This window comes from Oryctolagus cuniculus, chromosome 3 (genome assembly GCF_964237555.1).
Source record: "Oryctolagus cuniculus chromosome 3, mOryCun1.1, whole genome shotgun sequence".
Taxonomy (NCBI): Eukaryota; Metazoa; Chordata; class Mammalia; order Lagomorpha; family Leporidae; genus Oryctolagus; species Oryctolagus cuniculus.
This window is the reverse complement of record NC_091434.1, coordinates 142,821,952-142,847,736: the sequence shown is the minus strand read 5'-3', so window position 1 is coordinate 142,847,736 and position 25,785 is coordinate 142,821,952. Positions and strand designations below refer to the sequence as shown.

At 41.3% G+C, this 25,785-nt stretch overlaps 1 protein-coding gene across 21 annotated transcripts in view; it reads left to right on the top strand.

Moving 5' to 3' along the window:
* The window catches only part of MAGI2 (membrane associated guanylate kinase, WW and PDZ domain containing 2), a 1,584,028-nt gene that overhangs the window by 1,206,700 nt on the left and 351,543 nt on the right, over positions 1-25,785 (top strand). For 11 of the 21 annotated variants that reach the window (XM_070071222.1, XM_070071219.1, XM_070071216.1 and 8 more), the window contains 2 exons: positions 25,085-25,209; positions 25,550-25,678. In XM_070071222.1, coding sequence (XP_069927323.1) covers positions 25,085-25,209; positions 25,550-25,678 — 254 coding nt within the window. The remainder of the gene's footprint in view (positions 1-25,084; positions 25,210-25,549; positions 25,679-25,785) is intronic. The other 10 variants (XM_070071223.1, XM_070071220.1, XM_070071221.1 and 7 more) reach the window with 2 other exon arrangements.

The following is a 25,785-nucleotide window of genomic DNA, read 5'->3' as shown; positions in this document are numbered from 1 at the left end:
CAGTTTTACAGATAAGGAAACTTGGGTACAGATATTTTCTACAAGTAACAAAAAATGGAACCAGAATTTAAGCCTAGGCAGGCTCATTCCAGAGTTGACCGTTAACCCAGATATGTAGTATTGGGTCAACTAATGTTAGTTATTTTTTTTTAATCTTGGTTATCCCAATAATATGTAGCAGGGCTCTACATTGGACATTATTTGCTTCTCCAGCACTTTCATAATTGTTTTTTCTGATAAAAGAATAATTCTGAAGGAGACCAATTGATTTGGAAATGCATAACTTAATCTCATGGCTAGAGTGTGCCACACTGAATAGGAACAGTGTTTCTTTAGAGTTATTTCCAATTCCATAAAGCCCATTGTAATTGATGAAGCAAGGACCTGGGGTGTGATACTTACGTGGTTTCCTAAGAGGTTGAGGTTTCAGGTCATTTATAGGGAAGGTATGATGTCATAATTATCCATAGTATGTGTCCTCTTCTATAGCTGGGAATTTGTGATAGTGACAGTAGAAATAGCCATACACTATTTCAACTCTTCATGTTGAGATATCAGATGATACTTACAGCATTTACAAATGAGGAAAGCAGATCTCCAAGGGCATGTGGCTAATAAGGTGGAATAAGATGGAAGACCAAGTGTCATTATATGGCTGGGTACAGGTTCTTGTCTCTAATACAAGAAGGAACTCAGGGATGAAACATAGGAAAAGGTCAGCTAAGAGGCAAGACTTATTTGCAGGCAAAGCCCAAGTATACACTCAGCAAGAAATACAGGCATGCATGCTGAAAAGACAGATTCATTCAGCAGGTTCAGGGCCATCCCTGAACTGGAGGCACTGGGCACCTTGTCTTGGATGGGGTTTTATTGAATCATTCATAGAAGGCAGAGTTTGGGCCAGGGCTTGGGTACCACTCACTGCCCTGCCATTTTTTGAAAAACTCAGAAGTATCATGGCATCAGGTGCATACTGGGAGTAGGTGTGTCAGCCATGGTAATTTTATTAGAATGGCCTTATAAAGAGCTGAAGATCATTGGAGGGACACAGTTGGTAGTCCCATTGGTTACTTTTGGCCAGTCTTGTTTCAGGGTGATGGTATTACAAAAGCTGCAATTTTCAGTTGCGTGGAAATTAGGTGTGGGGGATGTTGGGTGGTGCAGGTAGGGCAGCAGCACAATGGGGGCTGGAGACCTCAGCTTCTCTTCGCTAGCTACCTCCTTACTTACATCAAAAGACGGACTTCTCAATAAAGCCATTATATTTTTATGCTAATAAGTTTCTTCAATTTGTATACATGACAAAGGACTGTCCTATATATTTTGAGCAAGCAGGTATCAGTAAGCTTCAGTTAACAGTTAAATGAAAGGAATAAGAATATAAAAAACTTGAGTACCCTCTTTCTAATCCAACTACAATCAGCTCTTTAAAAAAAAGAAAAGAAAAGAAATAGTGACTAATTTATCTTTTACCTCCTTCCTGCTGACCAAGGTCATTTTGACAGTTTGTGCCTCACTCCTTTCAGCCTTGTGAATACTAGCCTTCAGGTCACCTGAGGCACAAATCTTTAAGTTTTTGATAAGTGAGGGATCTCTAACTCCACCCAATCCAATGCCATTTGTATCATATTAGTGTTTCTGATGTTTTAAGTTACCACTTCCTACTGGGCTCTCCTGTACTGCTTACTTATAAGAATTTCAACAGAGATTTAATTTTCATTTTAGGAATTTACTTTCCTAATCTGACCATTCAGCTATGGATCAGTTGAAAGGCTTACGGTCAGCTGCCACTCTCCATGAGAGAATCCCAGACTTGTTTTATGACATGATCCTTTCAGACCAAATGAAGTCTCTGGTCCAATCTCTCTTCTTACCACTGCCATCCAATCTGAATTCCAATTATCTAACTCTTCTTGAAGTTAGAGATCACTTTCTCTGCCACGAGACACTTTGCCATTGCTGGTTCATCCTGATAGGGTCAGCATGGGTTCTCTCTATAGTCCTGCCTGCCATAGTCTTTCAATGGAAAAAAACTGGACTCTGTAATTAAACACAAACACAATCTTATTAGATGCTGTGTGCTCCCATACACTACCTTTCTATATAAATTTTCTGGTTGCAAATAATGGTTTTTTTTGTTTCTTTTATGCACCTGGAAGTTTGCATATGTTTAATTGCTGATAGGCTTTTACAAATAATAATGAATTTTTTGCCTTGAGATCAGAATTCATCATAAATGTTACTGTTTTACAAATAATTTAAGTTATGTCCATTGTCCTGAACCACAATTGTTAGGTAAAGGAGTTCTTATTCTAGGATAAACTCTTCTTTGTAACTAAAGATGATTATATCCTAAACACATGTGGGAGTTATTTTTGTTTGTTTGGAGGGGTTGGTTTTGTTTTTAAAGCATTCTCTGTGAATCAAAGAGATCACTTGGGCCCGTTCCACCACTTCAGGAGAAGTTAAGCACCAATAAGCAGTACATTAGCACCCTGGGTAGCAAAACAGCAGAGAAAACCTCATGGCTAAGGGCAGCAGCCTGGGGCATCTGAGAAAGGTGCAGGAATGGCCGCAAAATACCAAAGAAGCACCGGACCCCCTCCTCTACTCATTGTTTTTTAGATGACCATAGAATTTTCTTAAACTATTTTATGCTGTTTAAGGAGTACAACTATATATAGATATAGAAACAGATATAGATATAGACATATTGATATATATATGTGTGTGTGTGTATATATATATATATATATATATATATATATATATATAGTTCCCAATAGATAAGGCACAGGCTGTTCAAAATCAATGCATCTCAAGGTGTCAGTTTTACTCCTATAGATTACATTTTAGGTACTCTATTAGTTATCACAGATCAGAGATATCATATGCTATTTGTCTTTTTGTGACTGGCTTATTTCACTAAGTATAATGGTTTCCAGTTGCACCCATTTTATTGAAAGTGAAAGGATTTCCTTTGTTACTGCTGTGTAGTATTCCATAATGTATATATTCCATAATTTCTTTATCCAGCCCTTGGTTGATGGACATGTGGATTGATTCCATATCTTAGTTATTTTGAATTGAGCTGAGATGAACATGGGGGTACAGATCACCCTTTCATATGCTGATTTCATTTCCTTTAGATAAATTTCCAGGAGTGGGATGGCTGGATCATATGGTAGATCTATATTCAGCTTTCTGAGATATCTCCATACTGTCTTCCACAGTGGCTGTACCAGTTTACATTCCTACCAACAGTGGATTAAGGTACCCTTCTCCCACATCCTCTCTAGCATTTGTTGTTTGTTGATTTCTGATTGAAAGCCATTTTAATGGAGGTGAGGTGAAACCTCATTGTGATTTTGATTTGCATTTCCCTGATGGCTAGTGATCCTGAGCATTTTTTTATGTATCTATTGACCATTTTAATTTCTTCTCTTGAAAAATGTCTGTTTAGGTACTTTGCACATTTCTTGTCTACGTTGTTTGTTTTACGGTTGTTTAGTTTCTTGACTTCTTTATAGATTCTGGAAATTAATCCTTTGTCAGTTTCATAGTTTGCAAATGTTTTCTCCCATTCTGCTGGTTGTCTCTTCACTTTGCTGAGTGTTTCTTTTGCGGTGCAGAAGCTTCTCAGTTTAATGTAATCCCACTTATTAATTTTGGCTTTAATTTCCTGTGCTTCTGGGATCTTTTCCAAGAAGTCTTTCCTTATGCCAGTGTCTTGTAGGGTTTCCCCAGTGTTCTCTAGTAATCTGATGGTATCACTTTGTAGATTTAGATCTTTTATCCATTTTTAGTGGATTTTTGTGTAAGGTGTATGGTAGGAGTTCTTGTTTCATGTTTCTGCATGCGCAGATCCAGTTTTCCCAACACCTTTCGCTGAAGAGGCTACCTTGGCTTCAGGGGTTGATTTTTGCTCCTTTGTCAAAGATAAGTTGGTTGTAGATATGTGGATTAATTTCTGGGGTCTCTATTATATTCCATTGGTCTACATGTATGTTTTTGTGCCAGTAGCAAGCTGTTTTGATTATAACTGCCCCGTATTATATCCTGAGGTTTGGTATCATGAGGCCTCCAGCTTTGTTTTTACTGTAAGATTGCTTTAGCTATTCAAGATCTCTTTTGTTTCCATATTAATTTTATCATTATTTTTTCTATATCTGCAAAGAATGTTGTTGGTATTTTGATTTGGATTGCATTGAATCTATGCATTCCTTTCAGTAGTATGAACATTAAGATGTTGATTCTTCCAATGCATAAACATGGAAGCTTTTTCCACTTTTTTGTGTCTTCTATTTCTTTAATGTTTTGTAATTTTCATCACAGAGATCTTTGACATCTTTGGTTAAGTTTATTCCAAGGTATTTAATTTTCTTTTTACCTATTGTGAATGGGATTGATATTAAAAGGTCTTTCTCATCTATGGCATTGTCTTTGTATACCAACACTATTGATTTTTGTGTGTTGATTTTAAATCCTGCTACTTTACCAAACTCTTTTATCAGTTCCAATAGTCTCTTCATGGAGTCTTTTGAGTTTCCTATAAATGGAATCATATCATCAGCAAATAGGGATAGTTTGACTTCTTCCTTCGTTGTTTGCATCCCTTTGATTTCTTTTTCTTGCCTGATGGCTCTGGCTAAAACTTCCAGGACTATATTAAATAGAAGTGGTGAGAGTGAACATCTTCGTCTTGTCCCAGATCTTAATTGGAATGCCTCCAATTTTTCCCCATTTAGTAGAATGCTGGCTGTGGGGTTGTTCTAAATTGCTTTAATTATGTTGAGGAAAGTTCCTTCTATACCAAGTTTGCTTAAGGTTTTCATCATAAAAGGGTATTGAATTTTGTCAAAAGCTTTCTCTGCTTCTATTAAGATAAAGATGTGGTTTTTTGGTCTTCAGTTTTCTTCATGTGGTTTATCACATTTATTGATTTTTGGATGTTGAAACATCCTTGTATACCAGAGATAAATCCCACTTTGTATGGGTAAATCATCTTTCTGATGTGTTGTTGGATTTGATTTGCTAGTGTTTTGTTGAGGATTTTTGCATCTATGTTCATCAGGGATATTGGTCCATAGTTCTCTTTTTGTCGTATCTTTCTCTGGCTTAGGTATTAAGGTGATACAGGCTTCACAGAAGGAGTTTGGGAAGATTCCCTCCTTTTTGATTGTTTTGAATAGTTTGAGATGAATTGGGATTAGTTCTTCTTTAAGTGTCTCAGAGAATTCAGTAGTGAAGCTGTCAGGACCTGGGCTTGTCTTTGTTGGAAGGATCTTTATTACTGATTCAATCATTGTCTTGGTTATTGGTCTGTTTATGTGTTCTGTGTTTTCATGATTCAATTTAGGTAAGTTTCATGTGTCCAGGAATCTATCTATTTCTTCTAGTTTTCCCAATTTGATGCATACAGCTTTTTGTAGTAATTTATGATGATTCATTGTATTTCTGTGGTATCTGTTGTTACATTTCCTTTTCATCTCTGATTTTGTTGATTTGGGTCTCCTCTCTCTCTCTCTCTCTTTCTTTTTTTTTGGTCAGTAAGGTCAATGGTGTGTCTGTTTTGTTTATGTTTTTAAAAAACCATCTCTTCATTTCATTGATCTTTTGTATTTCTTTTGACTTCAATTTTGTTAATGTATTCCTTAATTTTAATTAAAATTCTTTCCACTACTAATTTGGGGCTCGATTTGCTGTTGTTTTTCTAGGTCCTTGAGATACATTGACAGCTCATTTATTTAGTGATTTTCCAGTTTCTTGATGCAGGCACTAATTGCTATAAACTTCCCACTTAACACTGCTTTTGCTGTATTCCTTCTGATATGAGGTATTGTTATCTTCATTTGTTTCCAGAAATTTTTTGATTTCTATTCTGATTTCTTTTATGACCCACTATTCATTTAGGAGCATACTGTTTAGTCTCCATGTATTTTCATGTTCTTGAGATTCTTGAGTTGTTTTTTTTTTTTTTTTACTTCAATCCATTGTGATCAGAGAAGGTGCATGGTATGATTTTGATTTTTTTTTAATTGGCTGAGACTTGCTTTATGGCCTAGTATATGGTCTATCTTAAAGAAAGTTCCATGCACTGCTGAGAAGAATATGTATTCTGCCACTGGGGGATGAAACGTTCTGTAGATATCAGTTAGGTCCATTTGGTCCATAGTGTCAATTAGTTCTGTTGTTACTTTTTTGATTTTCTATCTGGTTGATCTATCCAGTGATGAAAGTTACTATTGTATTTGAGTCTGCTACTGTTGTATTTGAGTAAGTGTCTCCATTTAGATCCATTAACTTTTCTTTTCAATACTCAGGTACCCTGTGATTAGGTGCATATATGTTTATATCAGTTATATGTTCCTGTTGTATTGATCCTTTGATCATTATTTAATGTCCTTCTTTGTCTCTTTTAACAGTTTTTATGTTGATCCCAAATTTTTTGATATTAGGATGGCTACACCTGCCATTCTGCCACCCCCCATTAGCATGGGGTATCTTTTTCCATTCTTTCACTTTCAGTCTATGTGTATCTTTGTTGGTGAGGTGTGTTTCTTGTAGGCAGCAAAAGATGGATCTTGTTTTTTAATCCATTCAGCTGGTCTGTATCTTTTAACTGGAGAATTGAGACCATTTACATTCAGGGTAGCTATTGATAAGTAACCTCTTGGCTGTGCCATTTTTCCACGAATATTCCTATCATTTGTTTTGGATTTCTTTTGTACTTTCACTGGGGGCTTTTCTGTCTTTGCATTTTTTCATGATGGTGACTTTCTTTCTGTGTTTCTGTGTGTAGCACATCCTTAAGCATCTTTTGTAGGGCTGGACAAGTGGTAACAAATTCTTTGAATTTCTATTTGTTATGGAAGGTCTTTATTTCACCTTCATTTATAAATGAGAGCCTTACAGAGTACAGTATTCTGGGTTGATGGTTTTTTTCTCTTACAATTTGGATTATATCTTGCCATTGTCTTTTAGACTGTAGGATTTCTGATGAGAAGTCAGCTGTGAGTCTAATTGGAAATCCTTTTCTTTATGCTTTACTATGAAAAGTTTGATTACTATGTGTTGTGGCAAAGATCTTTTCTGGTCATATCTTTTGGCAGTTTTATGTGCTTCCTGTACTTGAACATTCCTTTCTTTCTCCAAGTTAGGGAAGTTTCGGTAATTATTTCACTAAATAGGCCTTCTAGTCCCTTCTCTCTTTCCATGCCTTTAAGTACTCCCAATAACTGTATGTTGGGTCTTTTGATAGTATCCCATGTATCTCCAAAACTGTTTTTTAAGTTTTCTAATTTGTTCTTGTTTTTAGTCTGAGTGTAAAATTTCCAGAGATTTGTCTTCTAGCTTAGATATTCTTTCTTCTACTTCACCAACTCTTTCCACTGCCTTTTTATTTGATCTATTGAATTCTTCATTTATAGTTTTTCATTTTAATTTCTCTTTAGTATCAGTTGCATGGGAAAAAATCATTTATATAGTTTTCTTTAGTTTGTGAACTTGCTTTTGAGTAATCCAATAATTCATTCTTCGAATTCCATTTCTGGCATTTCCTCAATCTCTTCATCTTCACATTCTGCTATTGTAATGTTGCAGTGTTCCTTTTGGGGGCTCATAGTGTCTTCCTTATTCTTGTTTCTTGAATTTTTGCCTTTACTTTTAGGCATTTGTAGAATTGTTGTCTGATGGCTTTTATCTTTGATGCGTGTCTCTGTGACTTAGTGGGATATCTAATCTTTCAGTGAATGCCAAGAGGTGTGTGCTGGAATTGGCCAGGGTGCTGGATCAGTGCTCCAGGATGGGGCAAGTATCCAGGGTGACACCCAAATTGGGCGTGGTAGCTTTCCTCTGGTTAACTGGATGGAGAGGAGTGGTCACTTCTGTTGGTGCAACCAGCCCTTCTCCTCCCAGCTGAGAAGCACCCAGGTGTTAGTCTGCAGTGTGCTCAGCACTCATCCGCACCACTGTATGAACTGCAAATATGATCTGTGGAGTCTTTCTTATGAGCACAGTTCCCTCTGCTATGAACTGCTCTAGGCAACCAAAGATTTCAGAGAGTATGGAGAAGCATTTTGCAGTTGCCCAGAACCTAGCCACACTCTGCCTCCCCTTATGCAGTCACTGTTTTCTAAGTCTCAGCTCCTAGGTCTCTCAGGGTTGTGGAGTGCCAGTGGGGCCACTCTGCCCCACTCGCCAGTTCTGTCTGCAAGGAAACCGAGGTGTTCCCAGAGCTGCTGTCTGTGTGTGTTCCAGACCATTGGATTGAGTCTGGTCCTCCCAACCGGATTCAATGTCAATGAGGAATATGGATTTTTTTTTCTCTCTGGTTACATTTATGGTTCACAGGTGCTCAAAATATCTGCCTGTTGCAGCCATGGCTGCTTTACAATTGTGCTGGGTGCTGGGTGCATAGGAGAGTCCCCCAGGCAACACTTCCCCTCCCGTCCCATTGCTGTGCAACTGGCATTGTTCAACTTGCACAGTGGAGGCACTTCTTGGTTTCTTCTGAATTGCTGTGTTTGCCCTCGCAGACTGGGTGTAGGATGACCCCAGTAATTGCTGGGTGTGTGCACAGGAGCTGGGGCAGCTGCTACCTGCCTGTGTCCAAAAATGGTGCTGGCCCTCTCACCGTGGGCTGCAGGTGTCTGCTGTAGCAGGGAAGTGGGGAGGGAGGGAGATGATGCGCTGCCTTTCTTTTTTTCCCCCCGCCTCTGGGTGATCGGTCACCTGCTGTCTTGGGGGATTCTGTTGGAACTCTAAAAGGTGCAATTCACCACGCTCTACCTCCCACTGTATCAGCAGTGCTGTGGGCCTGTCCGCTCTTACCTGGTTTGCCAGGGAGGGCATCTTCCTCTCTGGATCCAAGCTGGTGGATCTTTTGTTGCGTGTCTTCTCTTTCATCATGGATCCGAACTGCTTCTGCTGCTTTCATAGGATCTCCCACTGCAGTTCCCCTGCAGCTTTACCCTGAGAGTGTACACTCTGCCCTTTTTTAAATATTAATTTCACCCTGCATAAATCAGACCATCCTGTCACCATCTTAGAACCCCCCACCCCAACCATGAGAATTTGAGAATGACCTTGTTAGGGACAGAAAGCCTGTATGAACTTGGAGGACTGATACTCAAGGGTGTGGCAGACATCCTTTCCAGCTACACATGAGCACATGGGATGTGGTACTCCTGCCCCAAGAGGACCTCACCCACAGGAAATCTGTCCCTCTTGCTACAGGGGAGACCACTGTCCCAGGTAGCTCATTGCTGGGCAATCCAGATCGTGCTGCCAGCATCTTTCATTGAGCAATCTTGTTTACTTCTCTCACTGAGGCAATGTTACATACCAGATAATTGTCATTATTGTTTATGAGACATCTCCTATAGTTTGTTAAACCTCTCTCTGGATTAACCCTGCTACGGCTATTGTGCATAAACAGTAGATTTTCTCATGCTAACAGTCCATTCCATTATGTACTTTGGAGTCATATCAGACTGAGATTAAGTTCTAAAGTTAGCAGATGAAATGAAAATTGTAAAAATCATCCTAAAAATTATTAGGATCATGTCATGTTGGAGACTTACATCTTGAAACAGCAGTGCCATCTTTTCCTCTTTGGTTTTGGAATGGAGTTTTCTGGAACTGAAGAAGTTGGCTGGCATTTGAATCTCTAGCTATTTTGTAGGTACGTGTATGTAACAGGCATCACAAGCAGCTTGGAGAGATGCTAACACTGTCAGAGGTATGAAGGAACTTAAACCTTTAATTGAATAAAACTGTTGATAATCATTCCTGCTAGGTAGAATGTCATGTCTCTCATTCTCAAATGACAGCTATAATGTGTCTCTTTATTAATATGCAGTTGTTTTTTTCAAAATTCCTATTGTATGCCATGGACAATGGTTAGTAATAGTTGGTCCTTTTTTGCATCCCATGATGTAGAATTTACTGATTAGTTCAAAGTTACACTTAACCTCCATGGCTTTTATCTGTTAAATGAGTGGTTTGGTTTAAGTGATTGCTAAGGTCTCTTCTAGTTCAAGGAATATTCACTGCTCCTTGTGTTAACAAGGATAAATCCGGCCATTTTCCTATATTAAACTTCATTATTTCTTCATTATGGCTGCTAATCAAAGAATATTTAAAATTTTTAATGCATTTTCTTTTAATGTCTACTTTTTGGTAGTCAAAGTGACATATATTAGCATTTTCTTATTATATTTTAATGATTTTCACAATCCCATCACATGAGTCTCAGTGAAAAGAAGCCTTCTGAAAAGAGTGGATTATTATAATAGAACTTTTTTTATCAAGCTATGAGGAAAAAATAGAAATGTTTTTGATATCCAAAGACATGAGACTGATATTAAGATTGTCCTTAAAAGTTCAGAAAGATAAAAGATAATTTTGTAAACAAGAAGGACAAGAACTATATCTTTAACCACTGTCAAAGCTGAATATGTTGGAAGGGAAAATTGGTTTCCATTTTTTTTTTTTTTAGTGAAGAAAGTGACATTATTAAGCATTATTTGTTACTATTGCTTATGATTTCATCTTTAGATAAAATTAAATTACAATAGACTTAGCTAACCGTATAGCAAAAATGGATGAAAGTTTTTATCATCAAATTTCATGTTTAAATTCAATCTAACCAAGTAAGATGAATTTTAAAATTGTCAAGAATAAAGCATTCCATTCTGTTTTCTAAGAAGGTTAACTAGACCTACTAAAAGCAAAAGAAAGGCTATTTGCTGTGATTAAACCAATAAAATTAATTTTGCATGCATTAGTCTAGAAGTAACTCATTAGATGTCTGGCTTTGACAAATTTATCAAGTACCACTTGTCAAGTTTGTCATAACGCAAAAATTTTAGTTCAAATTTCCAGTATGCACAAAACTCACAAATGGAGGGTGACAAAGTCCCCTCATTCTCTTCTTACTTCACTTTCGTCAGTTTTAATTAGGCACCAAAAATGTGAATGCATCCTCAGATGAACAAGATTATCGCCAAGAGTTGTCTTTCCTTTTTCTGCAGTATTGCTTAGTAATTTCATCTGAAGCATTGGCCTTGTATGTAAATTATGTCTATCACTATTAGTCAACCCAGAGGGAACAATTTAATAAAGACCATTACTAAACACTTGGCATCCTTACAGGTGAAATGGCAGTGGAGAAAAGATTACCTCGGTTCTTTGTCTCACATGGAAGAATTTCCAAGCAGACAAGGCAAAGATAAAAACCAAATGTATAGAAAAGCAAGATTTATTTAGGTCAGAGTGGTCTGGAGCCAGGCTCCAAAAGAGGAAAAAGCCAAAGGGGCTGGTGGTACTGGGGTTTTTTAAGCACAATTTGGGGAAGGAAAAAACGTAATCACCTTGACATTCAGTTACAAGGCAAAGACAAAACCCATCAAAAGACCTGATCTGTAAGCTTTTTACCCTGTCTGGCTTGCTCAAGACAAAACAAAAGAGCCATCAGAAGGGTGGGATACCAATGTTGTTTACAGTAAACTGGGAGCTCAGGAAGGTGGAGCTTCCAAGGAATGGAGCAGGCATTTTTGACCTTGCTAAAGATACCTTTTGGGAGAAGAAAGCACTTTGCACTCTAAATTTCCATTGGGACCAGCCTGACTTCCTATTAACCCATCTTAACTCCTCATAATATGTATTAGGTTTCTGTACAAGTCATTTAGTCATCATCACAATGCTTTATAGCAGATAATATTATTTCTGTTTTACAGACAGGGAAACTGACACTCAAAGAAGCCAGATCAGTGAACTGTAGGTGATAGAAATAAAGTTGCAGCCCTGGACCTGAATTAAGAGAACTTACAGTGTCCATACTTGACTCTCAGGCTCTTAAAATTCTAACAATATGTAAATCAACATAAATTAATATAATGTGTCATCTTTAAATATTTTCATATATTTTATCTTGCATGCTTCCCAGACAGTTCTGGGCACTGAATGGGATTTTACAAATGAGACAGTTGCAGTGCAGAAACCCTGGAGGAATTTCTCAAAAACAATGAGTGGTAGACCTAATCTTCAAGTGTAACATAAATCACAGTACTTTTTTAGTCTCCAAAATGGGAGAAAGACATCTCAGACTCATTATAAATGACCTTTAAAACAATCATTTATTTTTACTTTATTTGAAAGGCAGAGATGGAAAGACAGGGATCTTCCACCCACTAGTTCATTTCCCAAATTCCCACAATGACCAGGACTAGTCTAGGCAAAACCCAGGAGTCTGGAACTCATTTCTCCCATGTGGGCAACAGGGACCCAAGTACATGAGCCATTGTCTGCTGCCTCCCAGGGTGCATATTAGCAGGAAGCTGGATCGGAAGCCCAGGAGCCAAGATTCAAACTCCAACATGGGATGCAGGCATCCAAACTGGCCTTTTTTGTTTTATTTTATTTAGGGTATACAAATTTCATGTATTTTATATATACCAATTTAGGAACATAGTGATACTCCCCCCTCTCAAAATTGGGGATGTTTACTCAAAATGTTTTTATTTTAAAGATTAATAGTTTTGAGGGTTCTTGCCATATATTTAGATAAGAATTCTAAATATCAGCTGCTTATAAAAGAAACAGGAAAACTGGTACAGTTTTTAGCATTTATTCAGTGAGAGAAATACGCAGGAAAATTAGGCCTTTATTTAAGGGAGAAAGAAACATAAGTTGGGTTCATACGAGGCAGAGAGCAGGCTGGGAGCCATGTGGAGCAAAGCGTGTAGTTAGGTTCAGCCACAGGTAGTGTAACCTGGGCAGGAAAGCAGAGGCAGAGAGGTGGCCAAAAGGCTGCCGCTGCCGGCAAGAAGGCAGGGGACAACAAGGGAGGGCCTACCGTGCTCCAGGCCTTTTATTCACTACCAACGGGGAGGGGAGTGGTTACATAGTCTGATTAGCAGGTGGATGTAAGGTGAGGTCAAGTTGGGGTGTGAGATCACGAAAGGGGGCAGGGCAAAGGCGTGGTCTCCAGCTCACAAATCTCATCAGTTTAATCCTATCTGCCTGCCTTTATCACCCCTACCCTCCCTCCCACACATGCTCCTACCCTTTCTCCTCCTTCCTCTCCTATTCCCACTCTTAATTTTCACAATGATCTACTTGCAGTTTATTTTTTAAAAATCTTTAATTATTTATTTGAGAGGCAGAGTTACAAACAGACAGAGGGAGATAGAGAAAGAGGTCTTCCATCCTCTTGTTCACTCCCTAAATGGCCACAATGGCCAGGGCTGAGCCTATCCGAAGCCAGGAGCCAGGTGCTTCCTCCTGGTCTCCCATGCGGGTGCAGGGGCCAAGCACTTGGGCCTTCCTCCACTGCCTTCCCAGGCCACAGCAGAGAGCTGGGCTGAAAGAGGAGCAACCAGGACTAGAACCTGGCACCCATATGGGATGCTGGTGCCGCAGGCAGAGGATTAACCAAGTGAGCCATGGCACCGGCCCCCCTCTTTAACCAAACTCTGGCCCCTGTAAGTGGTTTGAAATTTACTTTCATTCTAGTGAAACCCAGGAGGTACATGTAAGATGGAGGATAGCAGCTAATACGGGTGGCTCTTTATTGCTTCTCTCTTGCTGTCCTGCTTCTGCTGTTCCTCACTACCCAGGGTTTGGTAGTGAACATAGCACACATGGAGTGAGAAGCTCCCCCAACTTAGAAGTGACTTTTCATGTGAGTGTCTGACAAGAGTTTTCACTAGCACTCAAGGTTCCACTCTGTTATCATGAATGATTTCCTTGCTGAGTAAATAACATGTTTTTATTTATCACTGTGTCACCAAACCTCATTGGCACTGAATGTCCTTTTCAAAGTTTGAGGTAAGATATGTATATATATACACACACACACACACACACATACATATATATACACATACATATATATACAGTTCTGTTACCTTTGGTTACTCTCACTCTTCCTCATGTACAATTTTAATCTTATTCATAAATAATAGCACAGAATCACCTTATATCATTACCATAATTGCCAGATACATGGCTCATACTCAACTTCCAGAGTTGATGAGGGAGAAGAGTTCAGAAAATTATACTCTCATTTATGTTCTCATTCCCATTCCACTTCTCATTTTGAAAAATTTATTTGAGGCCGGCGCCGCGGCTCACTAGGCTAATCCTCCGCCTAGCGGCGCCAGCACACCGGGTTCTAATCCCGGTCGGGGCGCTGGATTCTGTCCCGGTTGCCCCTCTTCCAGGCCAGCCCTCTGCTGTGGCCAGGGAGTGCAGTGGAGGATGGCCCAGGTGCTTGGGCCCTGCACCCCATGGGAGACCAGGAAAAGCACCTGGATCCTGGCTCCTGCCATCGGATCAGCGCGGTGCGCCGGCTGCGGCGGCCATTGGAGGGTGAACCAACGGCAAAGGAAGACCTTTCTCTTTGTCTCTCTCTCTCACTGTGCACTCTGCCTGTCAAAAAAAAAAAAAAAAGAAAAATTTATTTGAAAGGCAGAGCAACAGAGAGGGAGGGAGGAATGGAGCAGGGGGAGAGAGTGAGATCTTCATCCACTGGTTGACTCCCCCAAATGTCCACAATAGCAAGATCTGGGCCAGGCTGAACCCAAGAGTCACAAACTCCATCTAGGCTTCCCACATGGGTTGCAGGGGCCCAGGTTCTTGGGCCATCTTCCACTGGAGCACTGGCAGGGAGCTGGATCAGAAGCAGAGCAGTTGGGACTCAAACCGGCACTCTTAAATGGGATGGTGATGTCACAAGCGACAGCTTAACTCACTATGCCACAATGCCAGCCCCTTCATTTCTCATTTTTGTTAATTTGTAAAATATACATAGACACACACAGTGTGTATGAAACATTTTCAGCCACTATTTCTGTAGACATAACCACTGTCTTCTTTTTTTTTAGAGAGAGATTTATTTATTTATTTGAAAGAGTTACAGACAGGAAGAGGGGGAGAGAGAGAGAAAGAGGGAGGTGAGGGAGAGAGAGAGAGAGGTTTTCCATCCACTGGCTCAGTTCCCAAATGGCTGCAACGTCTGGAGCTGGGCCGATCCAAAGCCAGGAGCCAGGAGCTTCTTCCAGGTCTCCCACGTGGATGCAGGGTCCCAAGGACTTGAGCCATCTTCTACTGCTTTCCTTGGCCATAGCAAAGAGCTGAATCAAAAGTGGAGCAGCTGGGACTTAAACCGGCACCCGCATGAGATTCTGGCACTGCATGTGGCAGCCTTACCAGCCACGCACAGCAACAACCCCAATCACTGTCTCCTTAAAAGAATAAAATTATTAGCTATGTCAAAATGATGTGTTTTTATGTGTATGTCTTCAGAAAATCAGCAGGTAACATCCAATGTTATCAGAGTGTCCAGTTCATAATGAAAACTGAAAAAAGAAACTGAGATTCACTCATTAAAGTTTACTGCAGGTTACCCTGCATAGCCCATGCCTATGTACATGTGAGCAATTTCACTCAAAAGGTAAATGTTTCATTTGTGTCAGAACTACATAAAGCAGCAGTCTTGGATTTTGGCACTGAGCAGAGCTGGGCTTGATTCATGCAGTTGCCCCTGACTGGGAAATCTACAGAAAACTCTTCGCCCTCTCTGAGGAGCAGGTGAATTAAAAGCATGCAACCTGTGTAGCTGAGTGCGAGGCACATAGTCTTTGCCAGGTGAACATCAGGCCCCATGCCCTCCACCATCCACCCTCCACCATCCTCCATTGATTATCTCCTGTATTTACAAGGCTGGCGTTCATTCTTCACACAGCCATTTCTTTCAACATGCTGTGGCATCAGAATTTAAACTGGAACAGGAACTTAGTAACTTAGAAAGTGTACAAGATGGAATGTTCTGAACTATCCAGCACTGCAGCTTTCATCTTCTTCAGAGTTTCAGAATGAACACCACAAACACAATTCAGTGTGAGAGCATAAATTTGGATTACAGCAAAGAGTAAACAAGTTATTTGAAAATATACCTCCTATTACAGATATGTAAAACTATTATATGGCTTGTATGAAACTTCACTCTTCCAGTATTAGCATAATTTTAGTCACAGTGTATTAATTCTATAAAAGTCTTTAGCAATACTTGTGTGCAACAAAGCAGTCTATTACAAACAGCAGTGAAGCAACTGAGCAGCCCCTTTCTTTGCTCTTTGTGGTGCTAAGCCTTTTTCCTCAATTCCAATGCATATTTTTTTTTGCTCCATACTTTCCTAGCTTCCTAGGGTCCTTACCTTTCAGAATTATAGCTTCTTGCCCACATGGTCACTTTTTAGTGGCAAGGTATTGAAAGATGCTGAGATTCTGTGCCGATTCTAGGTATCCTCTTCCCCCTAAGACTCATCAAAAGTATTTTTATTAAAGTTTGTTTTGTGTTCTAATCCCTCCTGCATCACATTCTAGCATATAAAAGGAAGCGCTGTGTATTTGATTTCCCCTAGTGTGTTTGGCAGTCAAGAATAATGCTTTTTAATCTTTTTCTCATCTCTGCATGTGGGACTTGGAAACCTGGGGACTTTTGGTATTGTGTGAAAATGACATTACCTTCATGTCCTGTTGACTTTCAGAATCTGCCACAGTCTTGTCCGCCTTCTTGTCGATCTCCATTCACTAGCATCCATTCCCTGATCCTCTCCTTCCTAGATAATTCCAGACATCAGTGATGTTGCCTTGATGGTTTCCCTCTATTCTGAGTGTCCTTGATAACTCTCTGACTCTTCTTGGAGTCAAGCCCCAAAGTATTCCTGTGTCCATGGCTGTGTGTCTAGCATGATAGATGAATGCATACTTTCTGGGACTCAGTGGACATAAGCTATATTGCAGCTGCACATTTTAACAGTTCATAAATAATTTCTTAAGAAATAGCAAACCAGTTCAACATAGAGTATATTACAGGTCACACCATACTCACCTCTCACTGTCCACTAAAATGTTAATTTCCCTGGGTGATGTGATTCTTCACGGCCATGGAGCATTTCCCATTCATCCTCAAACCCCCAGGCAAGAACAATACCTTGTCCATTAGAGGTAGCCAGGAAACAATGCTGAAATAATTGACAATTCTAGGGAGCACTGAAAATTTCCTATCTGGTTGCTATGGTAAAGCTCATTTCATAATCCTCCCAAGTTCAAGAATAAGGCACATCCTTTAGGATGGAGGCTCTCAAAGCTTACAGCACTCCATTATTCTAAAGTCACAGAGGAAGTAGGGAGGTCTTCAAACAAAACAAAATTTCGTATCATGTCTTGGAACTATTCGTCTAGTCTTGTAGCTTCCATCCTCTCCCCAACACTTCTTGCTCCCCCACACAATCATATGCATGCATGTGTGTACTAGCCGTGTTCTCTTGCTAGACAAGATACTGAACACCAGCTTTGAGTCTACTACTCTTGTCCTAAAACATCTCCTTGATCTGACACAATATATTCATCTTTCCAGAACCCCTTTGTGATGTTTTCCCTGAATCACCAGACTAGTCTCACCTTCCTTCCTCTGAGTACTCACATATGTATTTCCACACTTTTTACCTTGTATTATATTTTTCTAGCTACTTACAGGGCAACTAACTCACCCCATCTTCCCCAAGACTGTTCATGCTTTAAATCGAAAATACTGTATCCTGGGAAGCTCCTTAGTTCTAACTGAGATGGTGGGGTCACCCAACTTGCTTACCTTCCCCCACTGGAGCATGGGCCCCTTGGGGAAAGGATTACATCACATTCACCCTTGGGTCACACTGATGAATTAATAATTTTACATGTGTGACCTAAGTACCTTCAACCATTTACTTATGGTTGGCAGACACCAGTGGAAGAAGGACTTATTAGTCTTGTCTCTAATACAGAAAAATCTTGAAATAGAGCACTCCTTTGATTATCCATTAAATAAACTGTGCCCTTCCTCTAAGTTTACAACTCAGTAGACCCAATCAATGTGAACGCAAAAGGTTAGAAGCAACTTTGATAACAATATCTCCTCCTGCATCCAGCAATAACATTTTAGAGAGAAATTTTGTAAGCCTGAGAAAACAACCATTTCTAATGCATGTCCGCCAGTTCCAAGCTCTTTGAAATAGAGTCTGTGTGTCTTGTGGATCCTTCATGACATGAGTCATGGTGAAAATTTCCATGTTTGTTGGGAGAAAAATGCCAAGCTTTCCATGTGATTAGTAGCAATTAGTAATGGCTTAGTGATGAATCTGCTTTATTTATAATACACGTACTACGGGTCAACATTTTCACCAAATAATTCAGCATTACTACTGGGAGAGAGCAGAGAGCTCATTTATGTGAGGAGATACATTTTGGGGAGCTCAGCCTTGCGGGGAGTGGAGGGTGGATCCGGCTGTGAGTTGCAGTGCCAATACATGAATACATTTCTCAGTCACTCGCAATTCCACAATTCCTGGATTCCATCTCCCACCTGAGGAGGAACTCCCAGAGGAGACACTCTCACAGCCAGGAGAAGCAGGAGAAAGTAAGATGTGAATGGCCCTGTCTCCCCTCTCACATTCACAGAGCAAGCTCACAATCCCTCAGGTACAGTAGGGAATAATGAATGGGCATTTATAGAAAGAAAATTATTGCTTAAGTGTTAGAATTGGGAACAAATCTTTCAAGAGGTAAGATTCAATTATGCTGTTTTTAAAAAATGTTCTGAGTAAAATAGATTTAATTTTTTCATTTATCAAAGCTCATATTTTAAAGTGACTTATATTTAAAACATTAAGCTTTAACCCAGTGCTTTTAAAATTTCCTTTGTTAAAGAACTGTAACGCATACATTGTATTATGTAAGCCCCGTTTTATAATTCCTTTTTTGTTGCAGTTTTCTCACTCATGCTAGACCATAAGCCCCATGACCTACACCAAAGTGCCTAGCAGAGGGAATTTGAAAAACAGATATTGGATACCTCAAGATAGTTATCACTTTGAGGGCTTATATTGGACACTGTACTTAAGTGGTTTGTACATTTTAATTTACTCCATATGCACAGCAATTTATGAGCTGGGTATTACTTTTATCCTGACTTTGCAGGTGAAAAATTCTAAAGCACAAAGTGCAGAAAGATATGCCCTAGGATTTGGTGGGATTCTATATTTCCCTGTGCTGCCTTCCATGAATATGTCTTCCATGAAGATGATTGGACCCTGAAAGTCCTTGTAGGGTTGTTGTTCTCTTTTAGTCTTAAAGCCAGAAGCAGTTTTCAGTTGGTACATCCAAGCTTGATAATAGAGAAAACATCATGGAGTCTTCTCAAAGCCTGTATTAAAATGAATCAGAGATGAGCAGGGAGGGCACAGTGTATGTGTCTGGCTGCCAGTGAAGCTACAGTCCAGGGGTTCAGACAGGAGGTGGCTGTAAGGCAAAACTGGGGAATCTGAGTTGGGGGTCAAAGCAAGCCTAGGAAATTCAGGCAGCTGCAAAATTCATGTTCTCTGAATCCATTCAGGAAGCCCCAGAGGAACAAGCTTGCATCCTAAGCTGCAATGGCAAACCCAAGCCCATCTTCCCACTCCTAATGCTGAGTAGCTGCCTCCCTGATGTACCCACGCTCTGTCCCTGACACAGTGCTTTTCCATATAACACATGTTTACTGTAACAAAGGGTAGATGCTGCTAGTTATCAACTCTCAGAACCCCCGAAGTAGAATGAGTTTTTCCCATATCAAAGAATGTACTGAAAGACTGTTTGGAAGGGTTTCTTGGGTCTACAACCAAATGTACAATGGATGTATCACCTATGTTGGCCCTTGGTCTCATCTGAAGTTCAAATCTCACATGTATATTTTATGGGACATAGATTGGATGTGCATGCCTGACTTCATCTATGCATTTATTCAAGAAATATTTATTTAGCTCTGCCTACATGCAGCCCTAGAGTAATCAGTGCAGTTGCACTGAAAACATTTGACCTGTGAACAACCTTCACTAGAAAGTTGTTCTATTTCCTTCTCCTTGATAACCCAAAGATCCATTTCAAGATTGCCAGTGGAAGTCAGTATAGTAGGTCAATGACAAAGCTGTCACTCCCTAAGGGTGCCCCTGTCCACACCCCAAGAGAAGCAAGGTAGGGTGTGAATGGGCTGAAAGAAGGGATCACCAGAGGTGAGGATCAGATGAAGGCCTTGATAACCTGCAGCAGACATTTCCTCACTCCTCCCTATGGGAAAGGGAGTGGCAAACAGGATCCTCACCTGGGACCACCTTTGGTGGTGTGCCACCTATTCTACAGCACAAACTTCCTAGGCCCTGTATGCATCTGAAACTTCTGAAGGTAGAAGTCCTTTAGGGGAGCAAAAGAGCATTTCCTGGTATTCCCCAAGACCATGTCCAGAAAAAGAGACCTGTGTGGAAATCTTACCAGGCAAGGCGCTTCCACATGATTCCTCTCCATGTCTTCTCAGCCTCTAGTTCAGGAGACTGCAACCCTGGCTGTACATTAGAATTACCCAATCCCTGGACCCCACTCTCAGATCATCAGTCAGCTGACTTGGGGATGAGTCTTCTGGGATTGTGTGTGTGTGTGTGTGTGTGTAGGGGGGTGTTGTTTAAGCCTCCCAGGTGTGTTCAGAATTTCAAAGCACAGCTACATATGAAGTTATTTTATGTTTCCATCCCATGGTGAAGGAAGGGTGGAGGCTGTGGATGTGTGAATGAAAGGGCAGACAGAGAAGGGGGTGGGTCCTCATTCTTGACCTCCTTAGCCCCTTTGCCACTCCCACGTGAGAGTGTCTACTGTCTTTTTTTCTCCTTCTGGGAAGGGAAAACATAGTGGTTAGGCTGTGCCCACTTCAGGATTCTCAACCCGTTAGCTTTTATCATCTAAATATTCTCTTGTAAAATATAGTCAACTGCATATGATTAAAGGGTGAGAAATTTGGGCAGCCTCTTGTTCTGTATGGAAGCCAGATGACATAGCTAGGACCCACCTCTGGAGCCCAGGCAAGGAGGATGTGGCATTTGTCATTCACATCCTTGAGACACAACAGAAGCCCCTCAAGTCCAACAAAAATGGCTTGAAACTACGCACTGTGGAAGCATGAGGGAGGCAAGTCTCCTGTAGTAGCTGAAATTGCATTTCTTTGTGATCAGTACTTTACAGCCTGGGATCATTTTTGGTTTTAAATGAATGACTTCATTTGCAAAAATGTTAGTGTCTTTAGCAGATAGCATGGGGGAACAAGCTTTACCCAGCTTCTGCTATTATGGGGTAGCAGGCATGCCAAACTTGTTCACTAGTGTTTTCATTCTCTGAAGTCTAGAAACTCACTTTGTTGGTGGATAGGATGTTTTCAGCAACATCCATAGAGCAGGCAGCTACACATTGATTTCTCTTCTTTTATAAAAAGGTTTATGAGAGAGAAAGAATAAATATGAGAATCTTCCATACACTGGTTTGTTTCCCAAATGGCACAATGGCTGGGGCTGGTCCAGGCTGAAGTCAGAAGCCCAGAACTCCTTCTAGGTCTCCCACCCGGGTGGCAGGAGCTCATGCACTTGGGCCATCATCTGCTGCCTTCTCAGGTGCAGCAGGAAGCTGGATCAGAAGTGGAGCAGCCGGAACCCAAGCTGGTGCCCCAGTGTGGAAAGCCAGTGTCCCAAGTGTGGTTTAACTTGCTGCACAACAACACTGGTCCCCACATTGACTTTTTTATTTATTTATTTATTTATTTATTTATTTTGACAGGCAGAGTGGACAGTGAGAGAGAGAGACAGAGAGAAAGGTCTTCCTTTGCCGTTGGTTCACCCTCCAATGGCTGGCGCACCGCGCCTACCCGAAAGCAGGAGCCAGGTGCTTATCCTGGTCTCCCATGGGGTGCAGGGCCCAAGCACTTGGGCCATCCTCCACTGCACTCCTGGGCCATAGCAGAGAGCTGGCCTGGAAGAGGAGCAACCGGGACAGAATCCGGCGCCCTGACCGGGACTAGAACCCAGTGTGCCGGCACCGCAAGGCGGAGGATTAGCCTACTGAGCCGCAGCGCCAGCCCCCACATTGACTTTTCTAAGGAAATAATAACATGCAGGGGGCAAGTTAGAGGAACCTTAATGAATGTACAAATAGACCCCTGGGAGTGATGACAATGTATTTTCTAAAATGAAGGAATGCAAATGATGACCTAGAAGAACAGAAATGGAACAGATAGAACTGAGAAAAGCTGACGCATCTCAGATCTGGTTTTTTGGTTCCTTGAAATGCCCGTCATACATTTGAAAACAAAAGTAGTAAAACACACTCGTTACTTATTTAGCAAACTGTGATTGTCTTTCCCTGTGCTACATGCTTAGCATGCAGACATGACCAACATGTGGGACTTGTATTTAGGAGAACACAATCTAGGGAAGGTAATAGGCATGGAAATCAATCAATCATAAAACACACTGGGGGCCGGCACAATGACACAGCAGGTTGAACCACTGCCTGCAGTGCCAGCATCCCATGTGGCTGTGGCCACCAGTTCAAGTCCCAGGTGCTCCACTTCCAATCCAGCTCCCTGCTAATGGCCTAGGAAAGGAGCTGAAGAAAACCCAAGTTCTTGGGCTCCTGTACCTGCATGGGAGACCCAGAAAATGCTCCAGGCTCCTGGCTTTGGCCAGGCCCAGCCCAGCTGGTGTGGCCATTAGTAGAGTGAACCAGCAGATGGAAGACTTCTCTGTCTTGCTCCTCTCTCTCTCTCTCTCTCTGACTTTTGAATAAAATAAATCTTTAAAACATACACACACACACACACACTGTGTTAGCACAGCCTGGGAAATTCATATGCTGCACTCCAAATATCTCTTTACCCAACCCCTGGAAAGAAATATTTCTGATGACTTAGTAACTGAAATGCTGTCCTTGTTAACTCCTGGCTTGAGTTTATCTTAAACACTGTGAAGAGTATTCCTGCTTTCTGTAGTAATGACTGTGTCTCCAGCTGTGGGCTCTCCCTGTGAAACTGTGCAAACATTTTCCTATCCTTACCGCAACCCCGGGAAGTAGATATTAATGTCCCCATTTTACACATGAGGATGTTGATGCTTGGTGAGTTTAGAAAATTGCCCAAGGGACTGGTGTTATGGCACAGTAGGTTAAACCACTGCCTGCAATGCCGGCAGCCTATAAGGGCACTGATTTTTTTTTTTTTTTTTTTTTGACAGGCAGAGTTAGACAGAGAGACAGAGAAAAAGGTCTTCCTTCCATTGGTTTACCCCCCAAATGGCTGCTACGGCTGGCGCGCTGTGCTGATCTGAAGCCAGGAGCCAGGTGCTTCCTCCTGGTTTCCCATGCAGGTGCAGGACCCAAGCACTTGGGCCATCCTCCACTGCCTTCCTGGGCCACAGAAGAGAGCTGGACTGGAAGAGGAGCAACTGGGACAGAATCCGGTGCCCCAACCGGGACTAGAACCCAGGGTGGTGGCGCTGCAGGCGGAGGATTAGCCAAGTGAGCCACAGCGCTGGCCAAGGGCATTGATTTGAGTCCTGGCTGCTCCATTTCCAATCCACCTGCTTGCTAATGTGCCTGGAAGGAAGAGAAAGATGGCCTCAAGTTCTTGGGCCCCTGCATCGTCATGGGAGACTCAGATGAATTTATTGGCTCCTGGCTGCTACTATTGAGCTTGTCTTTGCTAATATTCATTATTTTGTTTAATCCCTATATCCATCCCAAGAAGAAGGCAATATTATGCCCATATTGCAGACTAAGATCCTAACACATGAGTCTAATTTTCTGACAGGAGTCCAACAGCTCATCAGGTGGAAGAGCTGGAATTTGAACCCAGGCCTAACTGACTGTGGAGGCTGTGTGGTAGGCAGCTACCCTCTCCTGCCTGCAAGGAGGAAAGACTTAGATACTTATCTAAGTCACCTTATCACATCAGAACATTCGAAGCAACCATTTCTGTCTCACCAGGAATTATCTGATTCATAATAATCAAAAATTGGTCCTCGAGATTTTTCTGCTTTTATCTCCTTTCCTTTCTGATATGTGCTTATAGAAGACATAATGAGTGGTTTGTGGGGATGTGTATGTGTGGGTGTGCACTTGCCAACGTGAAACCATACATTGCAAAGAGAATAGCGCACAGATAAAAGAGATTCAAATAGATTTGTCAACTCCCAGAGTTTCTGTTTATTAGGCATGTGATTTATTCAACCTCATTGTCTGTAAAATGGAGATAATTAGAATTCAAGACTATGTTGTTAGAAGGCACATACTCAGTAATTAAATGAATGACTTCCATTCCTCTTCTAAGCCCTCTCTGCTCTTCATTCTTTCACTATCATCCTGTCTGTGTTCCCACAAAGAACTCAAATCAATATATAAGCCAGTCCTCTCTTCGAGCACTTAGATCCTAGAAAAAGTAGCAACAAGGCACCATCAGTGGGCAATTTCTACTCTCCCCATGGACAAGAAACTGAATTTCCAACAGTCTGATATTTAGGAACACATAGTGTTCAGATGCTGCAAACTCTCAGTTTAGCTGGGCCACAGTTGCTTGAAGCCACTGTGTCTCATATCTATGAGTTTGCCTTCTCACCACATAGAATGTGACTACTCTTACTCTCCATGGCTTTGACCACCAACTGCCCTCACTAGCTATTCTAAGACTTGCGTGAATATCCTGGGGATCTTCCTCTGGATCCCAGCCCTTCAATCCAGGGCTAACTCTTGTGTGGACTCTGGTCATTCTACTGTTACCAGTGACTGTATCTCACATTTGTTCTGGTGCATTAGGGACTTCACAAGGCTCAGATGACATTTTTTTCTTCAAAAAAGACGAGTATTAATTTCATTTGTTGACCATTTATTTTATTGCATCAAACTCATTTCAAGACCAGAAAGCAATGTACTTCCCTATGGTTTTGACAGAACTGTGCATAGTGCAAATACAATAACATAGGATGGAGCCTTGGAGAACTCTGTGTGTGTCACAGAAGTGTGTAGAGTACATATGCCAAATCATCCAAAGCCCGAGTGCATGCTGGGTTGAGGCACTTGACTGTAATCAGATAAGGTGTCCCTTAACCACCTGCTCTCTGCTCAGCCATACCTATATGTTCTCTAAAATGACTTTGCCCCCACTGCTATCCTAATGTGAAATTCTCTTTTGTAGCCACATAAATAGAAGGACACAGTTTGAAAACCCTGTCCTGGAAGCAAAAAGGAAGCTACAGCAGCAGCATAACATGCCCCACACAGAACTTGGACCAAAGCCTCTGCAGGCCCCAGGTTTCCGAGGTACGTTACGCTGTGTGCATGCACTGTTTGGGGGGGAACGCTGTCTGTCCAACTGTCTGCTCATCCAAGTATGCCTGTAGTGTGAACCATTTCAAGTCATTGATTTGCATTCCCCTAGTCCTTCGACCAGCTTGAGCTGGGTGCCGGTGTTGTTGGTAAACTAATGCATTTAGCAACCACAGATTGAGTTAAAGCCTGGCCGTACCTTATAAGAATTTACAGCATACTGCCAGGGAGAGATGAATGAGTTCTGACAGTGGGACTGTATGCTGCAAAGATTTCATAAGTTTGCCCTTGAAAGACCAAGCACAAGAATGAGGCTTATTCTCCTTTGTGACAGTAGACAGCTCCTCATCGACATTACCTAGGCCCAAATCCATCCGCCCACATGCTGCCCGGGAGAGGTCTCGCAGTGTGAATGACTTGTCCTCCTTTCGTCGCTACCCTGCAGGGAGACCCTGGCCCTTTGGTATGTCTCAGGGCTGCTTGCTGCACCTGCCCACACCTGGGGGTCACATAGTGGGAGGACTCACCACACAGATGCTCACATCTAATGGGCTTTTACTAGTGAATGAA